This window comes from Megalops cyprinoides, chromosome 16 (genome assembly GCF_013368585.1).
Source record: "Megalops cyprinoides isolate fMegCyp1 chromosome 16, fMegCyp1.pri, whole genome shotgun sequence".
NCBI classification, from domain to species: domain Eukaryota; kingdom Metazoa; phylum Chordata; class Actinopteri; order Elopiformes; family Megalopidae; genus Megalops; species Megalops cyprinoides.
Window position 1 is genome coordinate 4,973,848 of NC_050598.1, and position 24,242 is coordinate 4,998,089.

General features: G+C 42.8%; 1 protein-coding gene across 2 annotated transcripts; it reads left to right on the plus strand.

The window, feature by feature from the left end:
• The first annotated feature begins 12,546 nt into the window (after window positions 1-12,546).
• LOC118791398 (alpha-2,8-sialyltransferase 8F-like) lies at window positions 12,547-23,427 on the plus strand. 2 transcript variants are annotated; one of them, XM_036548746.1, is made up of 7 exons: window positions 12,547-12,642; window positions 15,630-15,716; window positions 16,746-16,832; window positions 17,166-17,310; window positions 17,418-17,533; window positions 20,485-20,571; window positions 22,215-23,427. In XM_036548746.1, exons 1-7 carry the CDS (start codon window positions 12,548-12,550, stop codon window positions 22,675-22,677), a joined length of 1,080 nt encoding a protein of 359 aa, XP_036404639.1. In that variant the 5' UTR covers window position 12,547; the 3' UTR covers window positions 22,678-23,427. The 2 variants fall into 2 exon arrangements, with proteins under 2 accessions (XP_036404639.1, XP_036404640.1); XM_036548747.1 differs by lacking the exons at window positions 12,547-12,642; window positions 15,630-15,716 and adding an exon at window positions 16,356-16,436.
• Window positions 23,428-24,242: the final 815 nt, after the last annotated feature.

Consider the following 24,242-nt stretch of genomic DNA (forward strand, 5'->3'; position numbering starts at 1 on the left):
CTTCATTCTCTGTTAATAATTTACATTTTACAGCATGGAAGTGGGGTATCCAAACACCCAAATATCTTTATTTCAGTTATCTCCTTCCTATTTCCTCCCTGCTCTCGCCCTTGGTTCCAGTCACTGCCATTCCTCTGGTAATTGTCCCCTGTCTTTGCAAATCCTCATTGCATGCATGAAATGGCTCACTCTGACCCAACATACATTAGCTGCATGTCTAAAAGATGTCTTAACTCAACAACAGAATTTTGTTGACTTAACATCGAGAGGATAATAGGCGCACAAATCCACTCTCTAAGCCACTTTTTGTTGGTGTGCCAAGCTGTGGAACAGCTTTCAAGTTTCAAACGTCTTGGTACAAGAATGTACCAAGAAGGTCCCTGGGGCAGATATTCCTGTCTTAGAAAGAGGAAGAGATGTTGTTGCTAGGTGAGAAAACTCAGATCTGACAACCATTTGAGAGAGAATAAACCTAAAAGAGAGTTGACAAGCAAGTGCATACAGTGATGGGAATGCAACAGAAGCAATTGATTGATGACTTGTTGATGTACTTTGGATGAAGTTGGAATGACAGCCAGGCAGACAAGGTATTCTGTGTCATCTGGAAGGAGAGCAACAACCTCTTATCTGATTATTTTATTCAGATGAGGAAATGGTCACTATCTGAGAGCCTTGTCCGAGAACCACTAAGTTGGCACCTTATCTCTACTTTTTTCCCCATCAGAAGGGGATGTTATTTTATGTGCTACTTTTTTCCAGAAAAAATAAGCGACAGAATACCAAACTTTCCATAACCCATGTCAAGTCTGTGCCTAATCTGAAGTCCTTTACCACTCTTAAACCCTCATGACTACTCCTTTACCCCTACTCAGGACCCCCACCCAGTGCTTGAATACTCGGATCCTTCTCCTTTATACACCCCATGTGAACCCAAGAAGCAAGTAACATAATCTTGCCATACCCCTGTCAGTATCGCATTAACACTTTCATGAGAGGTGCTGAGAGCTTCCATTTGTAAAGCCTTTGAATATTTTTATACCCGCAAAGCCTCCTTAGTTTAAAATGAGGTCCTTCGCCTGGTTCAAATAGTGCCTGTCAGTTCAATTTAAGTTTCTCCTGCTGAATGAACTCTTCTGAACCACTGTTCACTGTTGTTCCCATAATGTACAGTCATATGCTTTACCTTTTTTTATTTTCTGTAATCAGGAAAAACTGGCTTACTGTTGATTGCTATGCAGATGATACACAGCTATGTAGCCACGTGAAGACTTACAGTTTGAGACAAGAATCATATCTTAATGATGTGAAACGGAAGACTTCCAGAGTCCTAATCTCAAATGGCAGTGGAGATGGTCCAAAGGTCCTTGGAAGCAAGATAACTTCATGCTCACCTTAAATGGATACTTAATGGCTGACTTAAAGGTTAACACTGTGTTTAGGAAACCTGTCCTTGTTTTGACGCTTAACTTCTACCCCAAGATTTTTTGTTTGGCAGCCAACATTGCTGTATTGTTTTTGGTGACCTGTAACCAACAATGGCACACTTGTGGCAATGTGATATTTTCCCCCAACTGTCAATCATTTCTATTGAGTCTATGGCTGAATGATTTCGAATTATTCATTTTTAGTTGAGAAAATGGATAGGTATTTAGATAGTCAATTTAAAGGGAACTCTGACTGATCAACTTACTTCAGGCCATTAGTATTCATATGTATTTGTTTATCTGCGTCTTGTTTATGTGGTCTAGTGGTAAGGAGCAGTGCTCATAACCAGAAGGTTGCTGGTTAGATTCCTCACTGGGGCACTGCTGCTGTACCCTTGGGAAAAATATTCCACCCACAATTACTTTAGTAACTATCCAGTTGTATAAATGGATAAAATTATGACCTATGCAAATTGCTCCGGATGACGGCGTCTGCTAAATGACAATAATGTAATGTAATGACAGTTTGGTGAAGAGACATTCATAGTACTAACTGATCACTCATCAGCTGTGTCATAATCTCTGCAACTGATTGGTCACAGGATCTAATTCCAGATGTTTAGCAGCAGAAAATGAAAGTAGTACACCGGCTAACGTGGCTAGAGAGCACGCCGTTGGTCATGGATAAAACACTTCATGGCCACAGAGACATGACACGCTGTCCATTATCTTCAGTGTACGCAGAAGTACAGAGCCGGCCCTGACCAATTTGGTGCCCTAGGCAAGATTTTAGCTGGTGCCCCTTGCATCGCTGCCAATTCCACCACCATGGTTAATTGTGGTTTTAGACTATTCTTGGTCAGGACATGACAAACACTTGCCAAACAGTGGAACATTTCACAAATCTGAGGTAGAACATTCAAAACAATTATAATGATAATATCTTTTTTAAACATCAAAATATGCATGAGTAAAATTGAGTAAAATCCTTTTTCAGTCTTTTTTCCTCAACAAAATAAATATCTTAATAGAAAAAGTAAGTGCTGTAGTGTGATACAGCACACATGTAAGATGACTCAGACTGCAAAGTGTTTTAAAGGATATTGTCAATAAGTAAAACAATAAATAGACAAAGAAATAAGAATTCTGTTCAGCATACCAAACCCTTTGTACAGACGGGTTGAAACATTTTGTAAGTGTTTCAGCTGACAATGTAAACAAAATAAATATACAAAAGAAAAATCTCAATTGTGGCTAGTATCTTTTGTACAAGTTTTAAACAAGCAAAGCCATTACCCTACAAGTGTTGGGCAAGAAAGACAAGTCAGTCTCAGGTTTTCAAGCTGCCCTGTGACAGCTGATAAGCTTCTTGAATCCCTCATTTTCGACAGTGCTAATGGGAAGCATGTCTTTTGCAATGCAATATGCAATTGCATTTGTGATGTCTTTGTGTCTTTTTGTTTTTTTTTTTTTTTGTCGTAAGGCACGGTGCTGGAAAATGCTGATACGATCGTTTGCTACTGGGTAGTCGCACTGGGTACTGGCCTGGTGCTTGTTGAGGGTCCACTAACAAGACTCGTTTGGGACTGTAATTTCTTACTTTCTGCGTGTTCTAACGGGTGATATTGTTTCAAATGATGAAACAGGTTTGCGGTGTTGCCTGTCTTTGATGGCACGTGTCTTCGGCACAGTTTGCACACTGCTCTGTTTTTTGTCTGATTGTAAATAGCCAAAATATCTCCAAACTACTGAAATTAGGTGACCTTTCTCGTCGACGATGTATCAAGCTGGTCACGGCCACTGCTTCTTCTTCGGTGTCGCTCATTTCGCTTGTTTTGCTTATTCCGCTCCAACTGTTGCGAAGTCCATGTAGAATATAGTTAAGTTTCAATCGTTCTACCAATAAGCAGTCCTTACAACCTATGCACCTATCACGTGAATGTGCCTAATCCCTAATGAAGGAGCGCCAGAGAGACTGCGTCAACTTTAGCAGTAAACATCGCGTATAGCGTGGATGCTAGTTTCTCTTCGTACCGTCTTATTTCTTTTCCTTGCTACTGTTTGTGTGAGTTAATCCTAAATGTAAGTACTGCAATGTTTGTATTCGTATTTGTATTTGCAGAACCACACACACCCCACTTGATTAAAATCAGTTCTGGATATTGTTGTCTGTGTTCTTGCTGGACACACCCGCAGCGATTCCGCCCTGCCTGAACTAGCTCCTTTGCTCACTCCTAATAATCCAATACACCAACTACAAGCCTGTCAGCCACGGTGTCTGTAAACAATGCCACGTGCTGGCCTGAATTTATAACCTCTCACCGTGCAACCTGGGGGGCGATGCACTGGGGTGATGCTGCGGGCAACCCAGAAAATAGGCTAAGTAGTTATGTTGTTGTGGGCTTTTTTAATACTTCGAAATAATAGTATTAGTAAAAAGTAGAAAAAGTTCATTTTTGATTTTTTTTTAAACTTTCATGCATAGAACACACTGTCTCTGGCACCTTCTTATACTAAGGAGCTCTTTCAAAGTATCTTGTCTGTCAAGCTTGGACTTGGCCCTGTTTCAGATCACTGCTCATTTGCTACAAAGGGACACAATGGCTTCCTAATAGCCCTTTTTGAGTGGGTAACTTGGAACTTTAATGCAGAGGAACCTCCCCCATCTGTTGCAATGAACCAGACTTGGAACATGTTGTTAGCTTGGGGAGGAGCTGAAAACACCAGGCCTCTGCCGCAAAGGACTAATAACAATAATATTGTTTGTTTCATGTAGTGTTTTTCTGCAGCCCAAAGACACTACAAAATCCTCAAGAGTAGAGAGCATTTGTTGAGCGTACTTCCTTTGCTGCCTTAGAACAAAATGAAAAAAATATTCCACTTGATCGCATTGTCAGGTTAAAAGGATACCGCTACTGTAGGACAATACTTGACTGTTTCGTGAAGAGGTTTTAAGGCTCCTTTAGCTTCAGAGGTCTGTCATTACACGCACCCTTGGAGCTGCAATGGTGCAGGTTTATGCTTATGATCCCGTCTCTTGTGAAAAGTTCATAGACTGAACACAGCACAACACTACACAGTATTTAGTTATCTTAATCGGGTATATGTAGTTGCATAGTTGTGGCAGCTGTAATAGCGTGCTGTGAAGGGGAGCAGTGTAGCGTACTTGTAAGTTGCAGGGCTACTAACCAAAATGTTGTTGGCTCAGTGCTCAGCTGGAGCGCTGTGTATTTGTATCCTTGGGCAAAGTACTTAACCCGCAATGGCTTTAGTAAATATCCAGCTTTATAAATGGATAAAATTGTGACCTATATAAGTTCTTCTGGATAAGAGCGTCTGCTTAATGACAACAATGTACAGGACCAGTCAAAAGTCTGGACACACCTGATTAAGATAATGGGAAACACGCACTCAAAGACATTTTGGTATAAAGACTTATGCTTACATGTTTGAAATTTTTTTCTTAGACAAATATAAATGGTGAGGTTGATGCCTATGTATGAATTTCTTTCCATTTTTTTATTTTTTAAAAATATTTTTTGCTACCTTGAAGAATCTAAAATGTAAGATAATTTACATTTGTTTAACACGTTTTTTGTCACTGCTTAATTCCATTTGTGTTATTTCATTATTTGAAATAATTTTACTATTATTCTAAAATGTGAAAAATAGAGAAAATAAGAAAAAACCCTTCTATGAGTAGGTGTGTCCAAACTTTTGGCTGGTACTGTAATTTAATGTAATATGTACTCTTCCTGAAGTTGCAAGTAAAGCATTCAAAGTATGTAGCATCTCTGCACACCAAAACAGCAAACACACATCTCTGACACAAAAATCAGGTGAAATGATTTGATGAAAAATCAATGCACCAACACCTATATGAGTTTACAGGGAGCTGCATGGTGTTGTGAGAATATTTGTTTCAATTTTGCATTTTGATGGCTATGTATTGTACACTCAGTGACCACTTTATTAGGTACACCTCTCTAATACTGGGTAGGACCCCCGTTTGCCCCCAGAATGGCCTAAATTTTTCGCGGCATGGATTCATCAAGGTGCTAGAAACATTCTTTAGAGGTTCTGCTCCACGCTGGCATGACGCATCACACAGCTGCTGCAGATTTGTCAGCTGCACATTCATTCTGTGAATGTCCCGTTCCACCACATCCCAAATGCTCTATTGGATGGAGATCTGGTGACTGTGGAGGCCACTGGAGTACAATGACATGTGCTTTGTGGCGTGGTGCATTATCCTGCTGGAAGTAGCCATTAGAAGATGGGTAGACCATGGTCATAAAGGGATGCACATGGTCAGCAACAAGGTAGGCTGTGGCATTTAAACAATGCTCAGTTGGTATTAAGGTGCCTAATGTGTGCCCCACACCATTACACCACCACCTCCAGCCTGAACCGTTGACACAAGGCAGGATGGATCCATGGATTTATGTTGTTTATGCCAAATTCTGACCCTACCATCTGCATGCTGCAGCAGAAATCAAAATTCGTCAGACCAGACAATGTTTTTCAAATCGTCTACCATCCAGTTGTGGTGAGCCTGTGCCCACTGTAGCCTCAGTTTCCTGTTCTTAGCTGACAGGAGTGGTACCCGGAGGGGTCTTCTGCTGCTGTAGCCCATCCACCTCAATGTTCGACGTGTTGTGTGTTCAGAAATACTTTTCTGCATAACACTGTTGTAACGTGTGGTTATTTGGGTTACTGTCGCCTTCCTGTCAGCTTGGGCCAGTCTGGCCATTCTCCTCTGACCTCTGTCATTAAAAAGGCGTTTTCGCCCACAGAACTGCCGCTTGCTGGATGTTTTTAGTTTTTCACACCATTCTCTATACACTCTAGAGACTATTGTGCGTGAAAATCCCAGGAGATCAGCAGTTTTTGAGATACTCAAACCATCCCGTCTGGCACCAACAATCATCCCACGGTCAGAGTCACTTAAATCAGATTTCCAACCCATTCTGATGTTTGGTCTGAATAGCAACTGAACCTCTTGACTATGTCTTTGTGATTTTATGTATTGAGTTGCTGACAGATGATTGGCTGATTAGATATTTGCATCAACGAACAGGTGTACCTAATAAAGTGGTCACTGAGTGTAGATTTATGACTGTTGAGTGATGTCTTGATGCATGTATTAGGTCAATATATTGCACAATATTTTATTTCCATTGGGGTCTGGCAGATGAATAGCATGACAATAATTGTTCCATTACACAACTACCTGTGCTGACACTGGACAAGGGCCAGATTTGTAAACACTTGCCTTTCATACAGACCAAATGAATTCATATAGCAGGAGGAAGGGGAAGGAGAGTCTGTGTGAGTGGTGGTATGGCAGGGGGAAGGAGAGTCTGTGTGAGTGGTGGTATAGCAGGGGGTTGGAGGGTCTGTGTGAGTGGTGGTATGGCAGGGGGAAGGAGAGTCTGTGTAAGTGGTGGTATGGCAGGGGGAAGGAGAGTCTGTGTGAGTGGTGGTATAGCAGGGGGAAGGAGAGTCTGTGTGAGTGGTGGTATAGCAGGGGGTTGGAGGGTCTGTGTGAGTGGTGGTATAGCAGGGGGAAGGAGAGTCTGTGTGAGTGGTGGTATAGCAGGGGGTTGGAGGGTCTGTGTGAGTGGTGGTATAGCAGGGGGTTGGAGGGTCTGTGTGAGTGGTGGTATGGCAGGGGGAAGGAGAGTCTGTGTGAGTGGTGGTATAGCAGGGGGTTGGAGGGTCTGTGTGAGTGGTGGTATAGCAGGGGGAAGGAGAGTCTGTGTGAGTGGTGGTATAGCAGGGGGAAGGAGAGTCTGTGTGAGTGGTGGTATAGCAGGGGGAAGGAGAGTCTGTGTGAGTGGTGGTATAGCAGGGGGAAGGAGAGTCTGTGTAAGTGGTGGTATAGCAGGGGGTTGGAGAGTCTGTGTGAGTGGTGGTATAGCAGGGGGAAGGAAAGTCTGTGTGAGTGGTGGTATAGCAGGGGGAAGGAGAGTCTGTGTGAGTGGTGGTATAGCAGGGGGTTGGAGGGTCTGTGTGAGTGGTGGTATAGCAGGGGGAAGGAGAGTCTGTGTGAGTGGTGGTATAGCAGGGGGTTGGAGAGTCTGTGTGAGTGGTGGTATAGCAGAGGGAAGGAGAGTCTGTGTGAGTGGTGGTATAGCAGGGGGAAGGAGAGTCTGTATGAGTGGTGGTATAGTAGGGGGAAGGGGAAGGAGGGTCAGTATACATGGTGGTACAGCAGGTATATCCATATAAACTGGTACAGGTATATCTTATTTGATGTGGATGAAAACCTGTGGACAAAACAACAGGACAGGCCTGTGACACTTTATGTTACAGTGAAATTGATATTATTTTTCTATTTTCTTTGTTGACCTTTTGCACTTACGTTGTACAATGCAACATTGTTTGTAATATACATGTAACTTTTTTCTTCATGTATTTACCTTTTCATTTTTTTTTACGGCGCTGAAATAAACATATTTTGGGAAACCCGTTCTGCAATAAATTTGTGGTGCGAATTTGAGTGGCAACGCCATTACTGACAGCAATACTTTATATATACAAAACATAATTACAGTCAGTCGTTGATCACCAGTATCAAACTACAAGGTAAAGGAACATGCACTCAGGTGTCATACTGATGCTGGTTCTTGGTATTTTGGGTTACTTTCTGTTCACGCTGATAAAGAGAGCTTTCTGTTATGTGACTGCTGTATTGTTTGAAGAACTTATTTGCTTTCGCAAAATAGATAATGTTTTGATTATCTTTGGGGACATTTGCATTTGAACTGAACATTTGATTTGTGAAGCCAACTATACTTTTGTGGGGTTTGCTTGCACTGTTTTGTGAGAGTATAGAGTATTTCTGTAAATGCATTTAAGCAATTGGGAAAAACTGTAAAACAGCATACCAGAATCAACACATAAAAACATACAGAAACATGAGCTGGTATTAATATTATAATTAAAAACTGAAAGAGATCCCCAGTGAGCATTCAATAATAACAATAATAATTCAAGAGAAATAGCCACATCGCACAACAAATAAAATTCATGACATGCGTAGACACGGTTCTACACAACGCTCTGGACGGTGCATTGCCATAATTTAAAAATCCTCAAAAGTCCATGGTGTGGTCATTCTTTGCATTACACATATGCATTTGCATAATGTTGCATTACCCTTGGCCAGCACTGTCATGGTTACAATCAATTATTAGTAAATTGAAGTGAGAATGAGATAAAGGAGTTTCTGTATTGATTCAGTTTCCACATGGGTCTAAAGTGTCTGTTTGATGGTAATCTTTGATACTCTGAATTAATACATACCATCTGACAAATGGTGACACATTTCTTTTTAAGCAGAAGCTTCAGGCTACTGGTACATTAAAATATGCATACACATGTGTGTTGGTCTTGTTACACCATTGTAGAAAAGGGCCACATGTTTCTGTTTCTGTCTTTGTCTTTGTTTGCGCACCACCCCCACCTCTCACAGGCACTTGTTTACAATTCAGTTGAAACCTGGCCAAACCAGTCCTGCTGCTCCCCTTATTAGCAGGACCCCCACAGGTAACTCGAGGCACAGGAGCACCCCCAAGGACGGCCCCCAGGTCACCATTTGCCCTCGGACCTGCCCGTATCCTTTGGCCACCAATCAGGGCCTCAATAGGGCCAGGGATACGGGACAACATAAAGGTGGTGGTGACCTCCCCCACCTCAGTACCGCAACAATACCTGGGAGGTGAAGAACTGGGGAGACCAAGCCTTTGGGGACCAAGCATTGTGCTGTTGTTGTGTGCATCTGTGCCAAAGTAAGTAGTATGCCTAAGTTCAACTGGTTGTAATACAATTGCCTGTAGAGAGAGAGGGGTGTGCATGTTAATTAAGATAGTGTGTCCTTGACGTATAAATGTGTCCATAGCCATTCATGCAGTCAAAGCCTGTATGTCGCATGCTTGTTTGTATATTGCACATTCAATGGAACCAACAGTACTGATCATTCTCCCTGCTTACTCTTCGCAGGAAACCACACAAACATACAACACAAACCCTCACATCCACCCATCCAAAATCCCCAATAAACAACTGAACCCGGAACCTGACTCCTGTGTCCTGACCGACACCCCACTGCGACAGCAAATTAGCCTGAACCTAGTTACGGGTGAAACTGCCCCCTCAGTTTCAACCATAACTGTAGTAACTGCGTGGCTGTCTAAAGATCAATGGCTTGGTCACTAGCTTACCGTGTTGCCTGGATAACCACCTTCTTCATCCCAAATGGAGTGATGGCCCTTGTTTCTGGCCTTCAGGAAAAAGCTCTGGCACAGTGCCCATGTCTCTTATGTGCTGTCGTCACAACCACTCATTTGCGTTAACGCTCTTCTTGTATGGATGATCATGCAGCCATTACAGACCATTCCTGTGTATTTGAGGGTTAAAATCAATATGTTATGCAATGAATTGGATATGTAGGATGCTGCTATATTCCAGTAAATTACTACATTAGCCTGTTTGCTGTGCACACACACACAGAGGAAATGATCAGGCTCTTGTGCAAATTCCGTGAATTGACACTGCTGTGTCAATAGGCAGTGATGTAAGATAGCTATATATATAAATAAGACCAATATAGCCTTTGTGCACACAAGGTCCAGGGTTTCTTACCATGCAGCTTCCCTGATGAACAGGATACGATGTGGTTTGATGATCAGCAGATAGATAAGCTATGCAGATCGTTAGGGCATGATTATGGTTTGGTTTAATGTGAGGTTAAAGTCGTTCTCATCCTCGTACAGAGAATGCATTTTCTTCACATAATTTCAATTGCTGTCTGCCTGCTGATATGTAAACCCTCAGCAACACATGAATGTTGCCTGATGCCCAGTACTGAACTGCCAATGTGGTTGTAGAATTTTAAAATGACTAAACACACTCTCCTGTTCATACACAGTACGCCGTGTTCAAGAGACGTGGCAATGGGCTCTTAACAAGAGTGATTAAGAACACATTTTCTCTAGCAGATGCAAGTGGACCAGAAACAATGTGCTCATTTCCAGTATAAAAAAAACAATAAATAAACAAACAAATAAATAAAGATAATAAATAAGAAAATCCTAAATGGAGAAAGAATGAGAGTACATTCCTTCCTTGGATTATCACCTTTATTCAGTGCAGTCCTTTTAATTCAATGTTGTTGATCTGTGTTTGTGTGCTTGAAATGACTGGTTCAACAGGAATGAAGCCAGGAAGGACTGCACACAAATGTATGGAGATGCTTACACAAAGTTTTCACTTATTCTCATGTTACATTATTTCGCCAGGTTGTGGTGGGAGCCAGAAAAATCTTGTTCAGAAACTTGCAGTTCATAACATGACCTGAACATGAGATGATAGAGCTGGGCAAAACACCCAGACTCAGCAATTCCCTGTATTATGAAGCAGGTTTGAAAAAACTCCACAAACAGATTGGCAGGACTTTGCCACAGACAGGCCAATACCAAACCCCAAGTGTTGTGAAATTGTACATATTTGCACACTAGTGCAATTCGCCATATGTGTGGTCAACATCAAAAGGCAGTCACGGCCACGTGACCTCACATAAACTTAGCAAGCACTACTCCAAAGCAAGCCAACCCATTGGTTCTTAAATTTTCCTGAACTTCATCCTGCTTTCTCTTCTTCCCTTTGTCATTCTTGTTCTTGCCTCCTAGCCAACCCCAAATTGGGGTTCCATTTCATGAAGCAGTTAATGGTTTAATAGTGACATTTTTGTAAATGCCATGAATGCGAGTCACTGAAAACAGAATAGTTACAAAAACACACTCGTTTTTCAGGGTTTGGGCTAGGCCCCTTATCTCCAGTGAAGGGCAATCTTAATGCTTCAGCATACCAAGACATTTTGGACAATACTATGCTTCCAACTTTGTGACAACAGTTTGGGGAAGGCCCTTTTCCATTCCAACATGACGGTGCCCCAGTGCACAAAGCAAGGACTATAAAGACATGGTTTGATGAGTTCGGTGTGGAACAATTTGGCCCGCACAGAGCCCTGACCTCAACCCCATTGAGCACCTTTGGGATGAACTGGAACGGAGATTGTGAGCCAGGCCTTCTCGTCCAACATCAGTCCCTGACCTCATAAATGCTCTACAGAATGAATGGGCGCAAATTCCCACAGAAACACTCCAAAATCTTGTGGAAAGCCTTCCAAGAAGAGTGGAAGCTGTTATAGCTGCAAAAGGGGGACCAACTCCATATTAAAGTATATGTATTTGAATACAATGTCATTACAATGTAATGGTCAGACGTCTGAATACTTTTGTCCATATAGTGTATCTTTCTATTCTTTAATTCCTTGGTTGGTTTCTTCTACGGCCCTGATCGGACGTGCTGTTTTGATGCACTTGTCACATCTCAGCGGCCAACGTACCACACATCTTTAGGATTTTGTATGCCGCTGTTCAGGGAAAAAACTGCAAAAATTTCTCTTTACAGCACTGGTTGCTATGTCACTCCTATCTGGTGACAGTTTATGATCTTTCCCCTGCCCCAAGTACACCTCCACCCAACACTGCTGCCGTCGGACGATCCCAATATTACAAGAAGTCTTCCTGTGCAAGCATGTGACTATTGGGACGGTATTCCCTCCCCAGATGGAAAAGTTTTTTTTTCTATTTACATTTTGTGCTTGCAATCACAATGTTGAAGTGCCATGGACCGTGAAGTCATGAAACGTACTGGCCTAGACTCTAGATGGCCTAGATAATGTATTTTATGGCTGATTGCCTAAGAGTGCTGGTTACTGTGTAGTTATGTCTTGGAATGATAAGATGGGTCTTCTTTCTTAAGCAACGTACTTTTTGCACTGTTACATTTTCTGTCTGAATCATCTTTCACTATCACGTAAAATAAAAAACTGTCAAATATCCTACCTATCAATACCTATATGCAGCTGGTATGTGTTGGTTTATGGGGGATGCGGCACAGAGCATTGGCAAATGAATTCATGGCAATATTCTCTGCTGCTCATAAGGTGTGGTATGCTATGTGTCAGCCCCTCCTTCTCTGCAGTAGGACGTACCTGCCTTTTTATGCCACCTTTGACTCAGTAGTGATTTTAACCACTGCCTATTGCAGAGATGAGGGACCTGCTCATTTTCATGCTGGTGTGTTGTGCTACCTTCATATTTGTCACACTGGGATCATATCAATTTGAACTCTGGCGCTTACAACAGTAAGTTTCATGAATTACCATTCCTTTACATGAAGTAATCACTGAAATTGTAGTGTGTGTGTGTGTGTGTGTGTGTGTGTGTGTGTGTGTGTGTGTGTGTGTGTGCACGTGCGTGTGTCTGTATGTATGATCTGTTCAAAACATGTTACAGTGCTGTATATGAATTTTCTTCTTTCTAGTCCTGATTTTTAAAAATTAAATTAAATCTAAAAAGTTAAAAATCCTGTTTCTTATCATTCTGTTTAGTTTGGTCTAAAGCTGCCGCTGCTGTTATTATTCTGCTTGCTCAGTTGATTAGGGGGGACTTCAGATGCTTTCCCTGTCGTGAAGCCTTGGCAAGAATGTCCTGTTGTAGACTTTCTTAGGTAATATCCACTTTTATGTTTGACATAGGAGTGAAACAATGTTTGGCTAAGATGGATCACAGTGGAAGGTTGTGCTCACAGAAAAGATAGGAATGTGAGAAATTCAGTCTCACATTTTGGGTGTGCCTTTGACCATGAAGACATCAGTTAGAACATTAGAAATTATCTGAATGTATAAGAGTACATAACTTATTTTTATTTTTGTAATTAATTATGCCCAGCGCAATCCATGTAAAATATCAGGAATGCGTGCGTCAGATTAAAAAAAATCCAAGAAGGCCAAGTAGGAACATTGATGAATTGTATTCTTTTGAAGACACCTTGTGCCACATGTATCAATGGTGTGTACGCACTAGAATCGTGCTGAGCACTTTTCTACACATAAAATTGTATTTATGACAAGATACTTGCCGGGAAAATATGCGTATCTCTGCGCATGGTCTCGAGGTGGCGTACGCATAAAATTTGTAATTTGCAGATTGGCGACACCAAGAGGAACTAACGGTGATGCAAGTAAACGGGTCTTGTGTCAATCATTGATGAGTGTTATCGCGCATGCATCCATGCGAAATACTGGTTCAGCTGTAAACTGCGAACGATGTCGGACATTATGGCAAAACTGACTGTTAATTTGGCATTATTACATTAACACTGTAACTGGACCTTGTAGTCAAATAAATAAATAAATAAAACGTCACAGATCACCATGTGTAATCAAACATTTTAATGCGTAGCCTACTCCTATATGACAGGCTCATTTACAACGTACAGTATAAGCTTAAAGCATTCGCCATCAATATGGCTGTGCTAGCGCTTTTAGAGGATATCAAGAATAACCAAATCAGGCATGAACGTGTGTTCAGGGACCAGGCAAACTTCTTCGCCAATGACGATGTATGGCTAATAAATCGCTTTGGATTGCCAAGGGTCGTTCTCCTCAGCCTCTGTGAGGAACTGGAGCCTCTTCTCCTCAGAGAAACGCGGAGAACCCATGCAATACCAGTTCATCTCCAAGTTCTAATCACCTTGGGTTTTCTCGCCACCGGGACATTCCAAAGAGAGCTTGCGGACAGGACGGGAATGTCACAATCCTCTCTGATCCGTATCACGCCCATAGTACGGGAAGGGATCACCCGGATGACTCCAATGTGTATAACGTTTCGTTACACTGCGGAGGAGCAGGTCAATATCTAAATGCACTTTGCAGCAATGGCTGGTTTTCTTAATGTATTCGGCGCAATTGACTGCACTCATATTGCAATACGGGCACCAAAAGAGGATGAAGTTGTTTCTGTAAATCGAAAACACTTCTTCACCTCCTCCACCGTACGCAGCTCTGGTGAGACTGCATTAATAGCAGTCACCACGCAATTTTCCGTCGATTTGAAATGCCGCTAGTCTGGCCTCCAAAAAGGACATTTTTCTCCTCTCCACCTCATCAACCATCACCTCTATCTCCGTGTCCGAATAATTTCTTTTCTTACATCCTGCCATTGATCCTCAACATCAGTCTCTGCATTTTACTCAGATTTACCTGGGATCTTTAATATGTTAATTCGACGAATTAAAGGCGTGTCTCGATCCATATAAGAACAATTGTGGGATTGGCCGTTAAACGCGTTCATGTGCACATAATCTCACGCTGATTTGATTTACGATCAGATTTATGAAGACAATCAGGTGTACGTGGTGTTTGATAACTCTGACGAAAAACCTCCGTACACAAATCGTGAGATTGTGTGCGTACGTACGGTCCTACAACAAGTTGTACACAAAGATTGATACATATGGCTCTCTTATGTTGTATTTCCTTCTGTTAGCACCTACATTGCCTTATTAATCCCAGCACACGATGTATAATCATTTTAGTTTTCATGTTAGCCTCAGGCATTTTTCATCAAAAACGTATTTCGGCAATGCAGCTTCCGAGCAAGCATGCTGAAGTAGGACAATTACAGGCTTGTGACTTACAGAAGTGACTTACAGAAGATGATGCAGCTGGTGCTACGTTTGCCTTTGCTAAGTTTGGTCATGTCGCAGTTCAGTTTCAGCGCGCATACGTTGTCAAGATCGCATGTTCTGTGCCATGCAAGTATAGTGCTCGAGGCAAAGATCGTAAATCCAGACTGCTGTGATTACAACTGTCGTTTCAGAATAATGTGGCAAAATTCACAACAGTCAACCTGTCAACACAAACTTGTCAAAGTTTGATTATGCATGATTTTATCAAAATACTTTTTTTATGTGTACAAATGTTTCGTCGGTGTGGAAATCACAGCCGGGGCTCAGCTCCTTTCAGTTCAAGTGCATACTGGGTTCACGTGAGCAAAGCCATCACATCATATTGTCAGCCTGCTCCACTCTTCTGTATTAGGGGCTGATTCAAGGGCTTTTTCTAACAGAAGATGTAAGTCTATTTTTTTTTCTTTTTCTCGAGCATGTACAATTATCATGTCTACCACAAGGAGACTTACATGTGTTGTTCCCTTGGGGAACAAAATGCACACAAACATGCAGGAACCCAGTACTGCTTATAAGGATTCAAGAGGCTCCTGACTTGTGTCAGATTTGTGTATTTTCTTTTTCCTTTTGTTTCATCCACTCTCTTCTGCTGTGTTCCAGGCAGCGAGATTCCCTCATTTCAGAGAGGGAACTGCAACAATGCAAAAGGCTGATGGAAAAGTACGCCTCAGTGACTGCTTTGAAAAAGTAAGTAGTGTGATGTGCTTTACTGACCGTCAGCAGATCTTTCTGTTCCTGTTCTCACTATCCTGCCAGACAGGATACACTTCATGTTTGAGAACACACCTGTTCCTTTATCTCTCTCTCTCTCTCTCTCTCTCTCTGTCTTTGCATAGTTGCTTCCTCTACAATCCATATTTAACCAGGCAGGCCCATGCTTTCTCTCTAAAACTATGAATGGTCACTCAAAGGCCACTGATTCAGCATACAAACAGCAGAAAGTGTCTAAAAGGTGATGCCTTCCAAAAATTGAGTCGCCCCATATGGGTCTGGAAGCCCCATGAGCTCTCTCTAGCTTACATGCAGGTTTTGGTAGCAACGACCAAAACCTGGAAGAAAACACTGACTTTTGAATCAGAGGGTGATGAATAACAACAAAACTTATTTCACAGTAACACAGTCTGACTGCGTCCTTGGGTTGCGCGTGACTCTAACTGGAAGCTTACTTACAAAGGTGTCTCTGGGGGTGCTTGAAGGTTTCTTAGAACATGTTTGTTTTGCGTTACTCTTCTTTGAAGTCTGAATGTTTGGCGTTTATACCTTTAGTGTCATTCTTCCAGCTGGACTTGGTGGACTCTCCAGGGTAGTTTGAAAAGACCCCTATTCTGACAGTTCAAGACTGAGAAATCATCATAGTTGGGGTAGTTGGTAGTCCTGGAATGGCCCTCGAGCACTACTGCAGGTCATGTAAGTGCTATCGCAATCGCTTTTTAGAACAAAAAGGCTGAAATAGTGAGGATTTCTCTTATCTTTGGGTCAATGCTGAGGTGGGCAGGTGTCATTTTCGGGGTGCAAAATGCATCATGAAATCTTGTTTCATTCCCAGCTCTTACAGAGCAAAGCAGCACAAACAAAGCTGAAACTGCATGGCACTGGACACATTCCCCACTTACACGCAACATGCTGACATGACGTCATGGGAACGTTGCATGCAGCTGGGTTGGCGTTGATGGTCCATTTGGGTGTCTCACTCTCTCACACTGTTCCCTCTCTCAGGGCCCAACCCACAGACTTTTTGGAGGAGGTGAGGGACCTAATGAGCTGTCCCTGGACAGTCAACAGAACTCAGATGGAGATCTCCAGGTACGCCCCTCTAGATACCTGGCTCAGTGCCATCAACCCATGTGCCTACCTGAGCCCCCCCAAGTAAAATTACAGATATCCAGCCCTGCTAGCTGTGGATGCACTGTCTTTAACCACTTCCACTCATGAATATTTATACTAAGCATGAAGATCAGGCCAGTTTTGAGTTCAACAGCGGCAGGTGGACATTTGAGAGTTAATTGCACATAAATATATGATCAATGTATACAACATCTGCAGTCAAATGAAGAAAAATTAAGAAAAAGGTCTCTTTTTTATCATTCTGTGATGCCTTTTCGCTCCATCTCTCTCTCTCCCTACCTCCCACTGCAGGACTGAACTATACTACTGTTGCAATGCCACTGAGGGCCTAATTCTGACTAGAAAAAACACTCCCCTGGGGCAAAAAATCACTTACGATGGAGAGAGGAAAAGGACCAGAGTGGTGGATAAGATTCTGTTCAACATGCTACCAGAGGTTGGAATCCCTGCTACTTCACATCAACATTTTTAACTACTCAAAACGTACTTTAATTCTTCAACTTTTGTTTGTATTGAGGAAACTGTGCTCTGCCCCTGTGTTAGAGAACCCCCTGGAGGAGCGGAGGTCACCTCGGGCGCTGTGCGGTCGTCGGGAATGGCGGAATCCTGAAGAACAGCAGCTGTGGCTCCAAGATTAACTCTGCTGACTTTGTCATAAGGTGAAGAATGGAGCAGCGGCTCAGATCTATGCTGCCCGGCCGGTCCACATGTAATCATGCAGACCTCCCTGGTCTCGACCTAGACCCTTTGGAGTTTCCACAAACGCGTACCAATGACACATGGCTCAACAGTTTGAACTCTGGTCCTGATCCACCTGAAGCTAATGCCTTTGGATTTTATTCTTTGTAAAATTGAAAAAAATATTTTAAAATAGATGAATCATCTGTTCATAGTCAGTCAGAAGTTAAATCATAGCCTACTTACATTTATTCATTTAGCAGACGCTTTTATCCAAAGCGACTTACATAGGTTACAGTTCTTTACAATGTTATCCATTTATACAGCTGGATATTTACTGAGGCAATTGTGGGTTAAGTACCTTGCCCAAGGGTACAGCAGCAGTGTCCCAGCGGGGATCGAACCAGCAACCTTTCGGTTACGAGTCCTGCTCCTTAACCACTATGCTACACTGCCTACTTGAATAGACTGCTCTTAAACTCTACCATTCATCCAACTACCGTCTCAAATTTACAGGTAAAACTATTTGTTTAGTTATGGCGGAAGCATGACTGTGCATCAAGGAAACTATGATTATTTTATGCGTACTGCAGGAAGAAAAGCTATATAGATTTAAATGGAAATAAACATGTGAACGTTTCTCAGGGAGTCATAAAATAACAATTTCCAGTGTAAAGAGGCCAAAGTTCATTGATATTTTACTGTGCATCAAGGAAACTATGATTATTTTATGTGTACTGCAGAAAGAAAAGCTATATAGATTTAAATGGAAATAAACATGTGAACTTTGCTCAGGGAGTCATAAATTTTTGTGTAAAGGTCCTTCAGAATATCCAAGTGTTTTATCTATTTCTTCAGAAGTGTAGACAGAGAACTAGCCACACTGGCAGCTGTGACAGGCACTGTAGCATAATATGGTGATTGGAACCGGTGAAAATATTTTTATAGCACAAAAAAGGCAAACTATACACATGGAGTGTGGTGTTTGGACCGCTAAGCATCTTACCAAAGCTAGATCAGCGGGTGACGGTACAGGCTCGAGGTCGAGTCACATGCCCCTTTTCCACCAACGCATTTCGAGGGGCGGTTCGGAGCCAGTGCCTAATCTTCAACAGTTCTTCGCGTTTCGACAGCCACAGAACCGGCTCTCGGCCAGGAAAACTGGTTCGTGAGCAGCACCAACACTTTGCTGGTCTAGAACAAAGAACCGCTGCGTCAGGGGCTGGGGGCGGGATTATCGTGACCAACTAAAACTTTGTGACCACAACAGAGCTAGTGTAGCAGCTAGTCTGCCTAAAAAGAAGAAGTGGACTATTCTGTGAATTATTTGTTTTATTGTTAATCAAGGAGGATAAATGGGAACAGGTTGAAAGTAATGATAGATTTAAAGGTAGTGTTTGAGCTTCCCCTGTTTCCAGCTCACCAGCCACCACTGCTAGCTTGGTGCTAGCGGGAAAGCGGAGACGTATACTGACGTATACAGTGACGTAGCCTAATGACATGGCTCTATGGTGGCTCTCTGCCCGTGGAAAAGCAAACCCATGCTTAGAAGGTTTGCAAGTTGAAGCAACTCCAAACTGGCACTAGAACAAGGCCAGAACTAGCACGTGGTTCGCGTTGGTGGAAAAGGGGTAACAGTCCACCGGTCGGTTCTGCAAATCAGGCTCCCAGATGATGAGGGACGATGAACAGGATGGGGATCGTCAGCCAAAAAACGATAAACGCTATTATCTGTAAAATATTAGTGTTCGCTAATCTCATTGTCACGGTCCGAAGTGCTTCCGGAAACGCAGCACCGATAAAAGGACTGCGTAGGTGTTGTGGGTGCTAAGAACTCACAAAAGGTGCATGGGATTTACTATTGAGTCCTAATAGGTGAAATTAGGATTTAACAGCTGTTAAAGAATTGTTAAAATAGCGTATTTTAACAATTAACAGACCTCAGTGCACCCCCAGCCCCCCCAGTTGTCTCCTTATACCCTGATGTCTACATAATATTTATGACTTTTTGTGCTGCCCCCCCTTGGATTGCATTTGAACCCCTCTGTATTTTATCCTGGCACCAGACCTGATCACCACGAAGCATCTCATGTTTGTGGGAACGATACAAGTGGTGAAGGAAACCTCACTGTTTCTAATTGCCATGCATTTAGCATGTATTGTATTAGCCTCCTAAATGGCAACTGCGTTTCAGCATGGAGAAGTGCTGTCTTAGCAAAACTATGAGCACGGGTATCAATGGTTGCGTTTACACTGGCCCAACTCCAGCTACACCTCATTTTCTAATGCATACTCTTTTAACTGCATCTTCTGGAAGGTTTTCTTTGTGGGAATGAGAATATTGTCTAAAAAGCTGTTTGAGGGCTCAGTGGTTAAGGCATTAGCCCAGGTTCAATTCCAGGTGGAACAGATTGGCTTTGTTCCCTTGGGAATGGGATGGCCTAGCCTGCTGATGAATCTGGCACACTGTTGGTGATTGCAAACTGTAACGAAAACAGTGAAAAAAGTATGAAGATTGATGAAAGGGTTGCATTTAAAGTCTCTGTTTTCAGTATTTGGCGAAGCGTACAGGTATGTGTGGATTCTCCCCATTCGCCAAGGATCACGTGTGTTTCAGTAACCAGTTGGGATGAAGGAGGAAAGATGCTAAACACTCTCATTTCAGAACAATTCTTTTCTTTCAGTATTGCTGCATGCAACACATGCACAAATGAAAAGAATAATCAAAAATGTTGAACTTCTACCCCTGGTCCCTGGGGTTTGTCAGCTTCAGATATGTAGTGTTCTGTTCTCACTTTGAAACCCCCCCCCCAAAAAAAACCTTCATGGTTTAAATGCAGTTGCCCTGCCCATGTGATTGAGGCACCACCCTCTCACTCATCCTCACCAACCCAATCCTAAACTGTGGCAAAACCCTCTTCTCTTGTTCCAGGTTGAACTTGGCTCCCATCAACTTCAGCGCGGATGTAGGAGTGAAGACCAGCTTGGTGACTGCGAATCCCACCCAGATTAGACGCGGGTAGGTCTGCACAGCATGCTGAGTTTGGGCTGCCTCTTTTTAAATGGCTCATACACCAAATTTAAATGACATGGTACAGGCAATTTTATTTTTGTCATCAAGTACATTTTATATTTTCATCCACCTTTTGATCAGAACACCACTAAGACATTTAGCAGACGCTCTGGAAAACAGTATCTGCTAAATGACGACATTGGTCTTCCTACTACTTCATGTGACTAGATAGTTATCTGTGGTTAGCAGGTGGCTCTGCTCCATTCGACGAGGGCATGTCCATCTGGCACAATGCGTTTTCACAGCTTCATCAATTGGATCCTTGGTTTTACTGAAAACGGTTTGCCGGTTTATCCTACTAGACCAGCGTTTCTCAAACCTCTCCTGGAGGACCCCTTGTCCTGCATGTTTTAGATATCTCCCTGCTCCAACACAGCTGATTTAAATGATCAATTCCAGATGCTGCTTAATAACAAACTGATCATTTAAATCAGCTGTGTTGGAGCAGGGAGAGATCTAAAACATGCAGGACAAGGGGTCCTCCAGGAGAGGTTTGAGAAACACTGTACTACACTATTTGCTGGACGAATGTAATGGTGCTGGCTGTTTTAACCACACATAAAAAGAAGCATGTCACACATGCCGGGGCAGGCCGGGCGCTACGGGGGTGCTAGGGGTGCACCCCCAAGCAGACCTTAGTGCACCCACTTGTCTCCTTATATCCCAATGTCTACATAGTATATATAACTTTTTGTGCACTACTGTGGATTGCAATTGCACCCCTCTGTATTTTATCCTGGTACCGAGCCCATACGGGAGGCGTTGTCTGATTCGGAAGAGATCAAGTGGCAGGTCGGAATGTAAGATTTCCAGTTTGCAAATTGGTGCTTATAATGGTGGAGTCGAGAGGTGGGAAAACAAAGAAACCAAAAGTATTTTTTTGCTTGCCCTCGCAGGCCTGAAACCTAAAAATTAATTAAAACAACAAAGCCAAAATAAACTACAAACACTGTCCCTTTTCAGGGTATCACAAGCTAGCGGGATTTCCCCAAGGTTTACTTTCGTCGCCGCTGATAGTTACCTATATGGTTTCTCCATACAACATGAACATACCATAGAGTATGTTACCTTAATCCTGTCCACGCGCTGCAGCTCCCTTCATGTGTCAGAGGGCTTGGATGACTTCCCTTCACCCTTCCTCAGACAGACATGAACCATAAAGCACAATTACAAAGACCAATCATTTAATTCAAAAATACAATACAAAACAAAGGAACCATGCTAAGCTCAGCTATCACTAAACCAGCTGCTGAAAATAGGTAACTACTGCTCTTTAGCCCCATGCTTGTTTTTAATATGCTTGTTGATTAACCGGATGAAGATCATCAACTAATGGCTGGTCCAGACAGACAATTATCACACACAAACGATGGAGCTGTTTTAAAGGAGCTGATCAAATGAGACCTGTCATAAGTTTTAATTGGTTAGGCAGACAGGGATTCACAAGCATTCAACACAACTGAAAACGTAACAAAACACATCATGAATGAAACATTTTGGAAGGTTTGGGGGACAGGTAACGGCTCTCCTTCATAACACACGTTCCTCCCTCTTGCTTTACCCAACTCTCCACCTCTCCCTCCCCGCAGCTACCCGAACCTGAATAAGTCTCCCAAGCCCTTGGCTGAGCGGGTGTCCGTGTATGGAAATGCCCCCCTCCTCCTGCCTGCCTTCGCCTACGCCTTCTGCACAGGGCTCTCCTTCCAGGTCCACCAAGCCTTGCGCCCACTCCGCCCCCAGCAGAAGGTGGTCTTCTTCAACCCCGACTACCTACTGCAGCTGGACCGCTACTGGCGGAGAAAGGGCCAGCGCGCCATGCGGCTCTCCACCGGGCTGATGCTGGCGAGCATGGCCCTGGAGCTGTGCGATGACGTGGACCTGTACGGCTTCTGGCCCTTCAGATTCGACCTCAATAAGCAGGCTGTGCCGCACCACTACTATGACAATGTCGGGCCGAAGCCCGGCGCGCACGCCATGCCCCAGGAGTTCTTGCAGCTGCTGAAGATGCACAGCCGGGGGGCGCTAAAGCTGCACATCGGGAAATGCCAGTGACTCCCCCACAGATTATCCTCATGGGCAATCGCGATGCTGGGGTTAAGAGGACCCTTGAATCCTGGCTAGGATATTGCATACCGAGGCATTGAAGTACATTACTTCTTTTGCCGCGATATTTATAATTATATTTAATACGTTTACCTTATAACTATACTTTGGTCAATATGGAAAAGAGTGGGTGTAATTGGTTTTGTTTAGCACCCTGGGTGAAGGTAACTAAAGAATAACGTTGGGTGTTATCACTGTTACTCATGTATTATAGTAGCGTCCCAATACTTCAGAGTTGAGTCCTCGTGTCTCTTGCATGCAATTGTTGTCCGAAAATAATTTATTCTCATTGTGGTTTGTAATTGTACTCTGGCTTCTTATATGTGGTATATATGTTTTTGAATGTCTGCCTGTTCTCAATAAGTAAACATGAATGGGAGGTGACATGTGTGGAAGGAACATTGGAGATCCTTGAAAAACTCTTCTGTCAGTCGAGACAGTTGTGGAAATGTCTTATTTCCTTCATATGTCTCCTGTGGAAGTGGAACCATCCTTAAAGAGGCGACCAGTTACCAGTTTCCGGGTGCGAGGATAAAAGAGTCGAGGAAAAGACACAATGTAGCCCTTTTGGGGCACGACCTATGACTCCCTGTTCTGGCTCCGTTTTCGAGACACCGCCCCCAGTATTTATTGAGAAGTGTGATCGGATGAGAATGCTTGTTCCATGTAATAATAATAATAACAATAACAATACCAACATCATCATTAAAGATTTTAAAGATTTTAATTATTGTCAATCAGGGGCATTTCTAGCTATTGAAAAGATCAGGGGCTAAGTCAAGTTTGCCTGGGGCTTGTCTTTTTTTTCTGAAGGGAGATCGGCATCGGTAGGTTGGGGAGGTTATATCTCAGGGCATATTCACACTAGGCCCAGTTGCCTTGTACCGTGCCTGAGCACGATTACACGCTAAATATTACATGTAAAAGACGACACAATTGTGTCTGACAGAATTAAAGCATAGACCATTTTTGGATTGTATGATCATAATAGCATGAGCATTTATTAAAATTTGGCACTTTGTGACTCACCCTATTATAAAAATCTCATTCTTTGTATGTGTGGTGCCTTGGTCTCACATTCCAAATGCTTATGATTTTATTATTTTCCACCTGTAGGCTAATCATCTGATTAAACAAGAAAGAAGTGGGGTTTCAGCAAAGTCACCGTTGATAAAATTCCTTGCTCAAGTGAAGCTTCTACTTGGTCTTGTTGTCATTATAATCTACACTGCAGTGAAGAAACTGATTTGCGTTTCACTCTTTTACCCTGGACGGCCACTCACGGTTGCGTTGGATGATTGTTTGGATACCACTTTACTTCATGAATGTCATGAGTGTCGTTCATGAAAATTTACAAGGCGAGGCGATTAGTCTGAAAGACACCATGTTGACTGATGTTGAGTAATGAATACTGACTTAATTTCTGAGGAGTTTTGTTCTCAGATATCTTCATTTCAGTGGATTTTCCTCAACCGAGCAGTGCGTCAAAACGTTTTCCCGGAGGAATCCCTGTA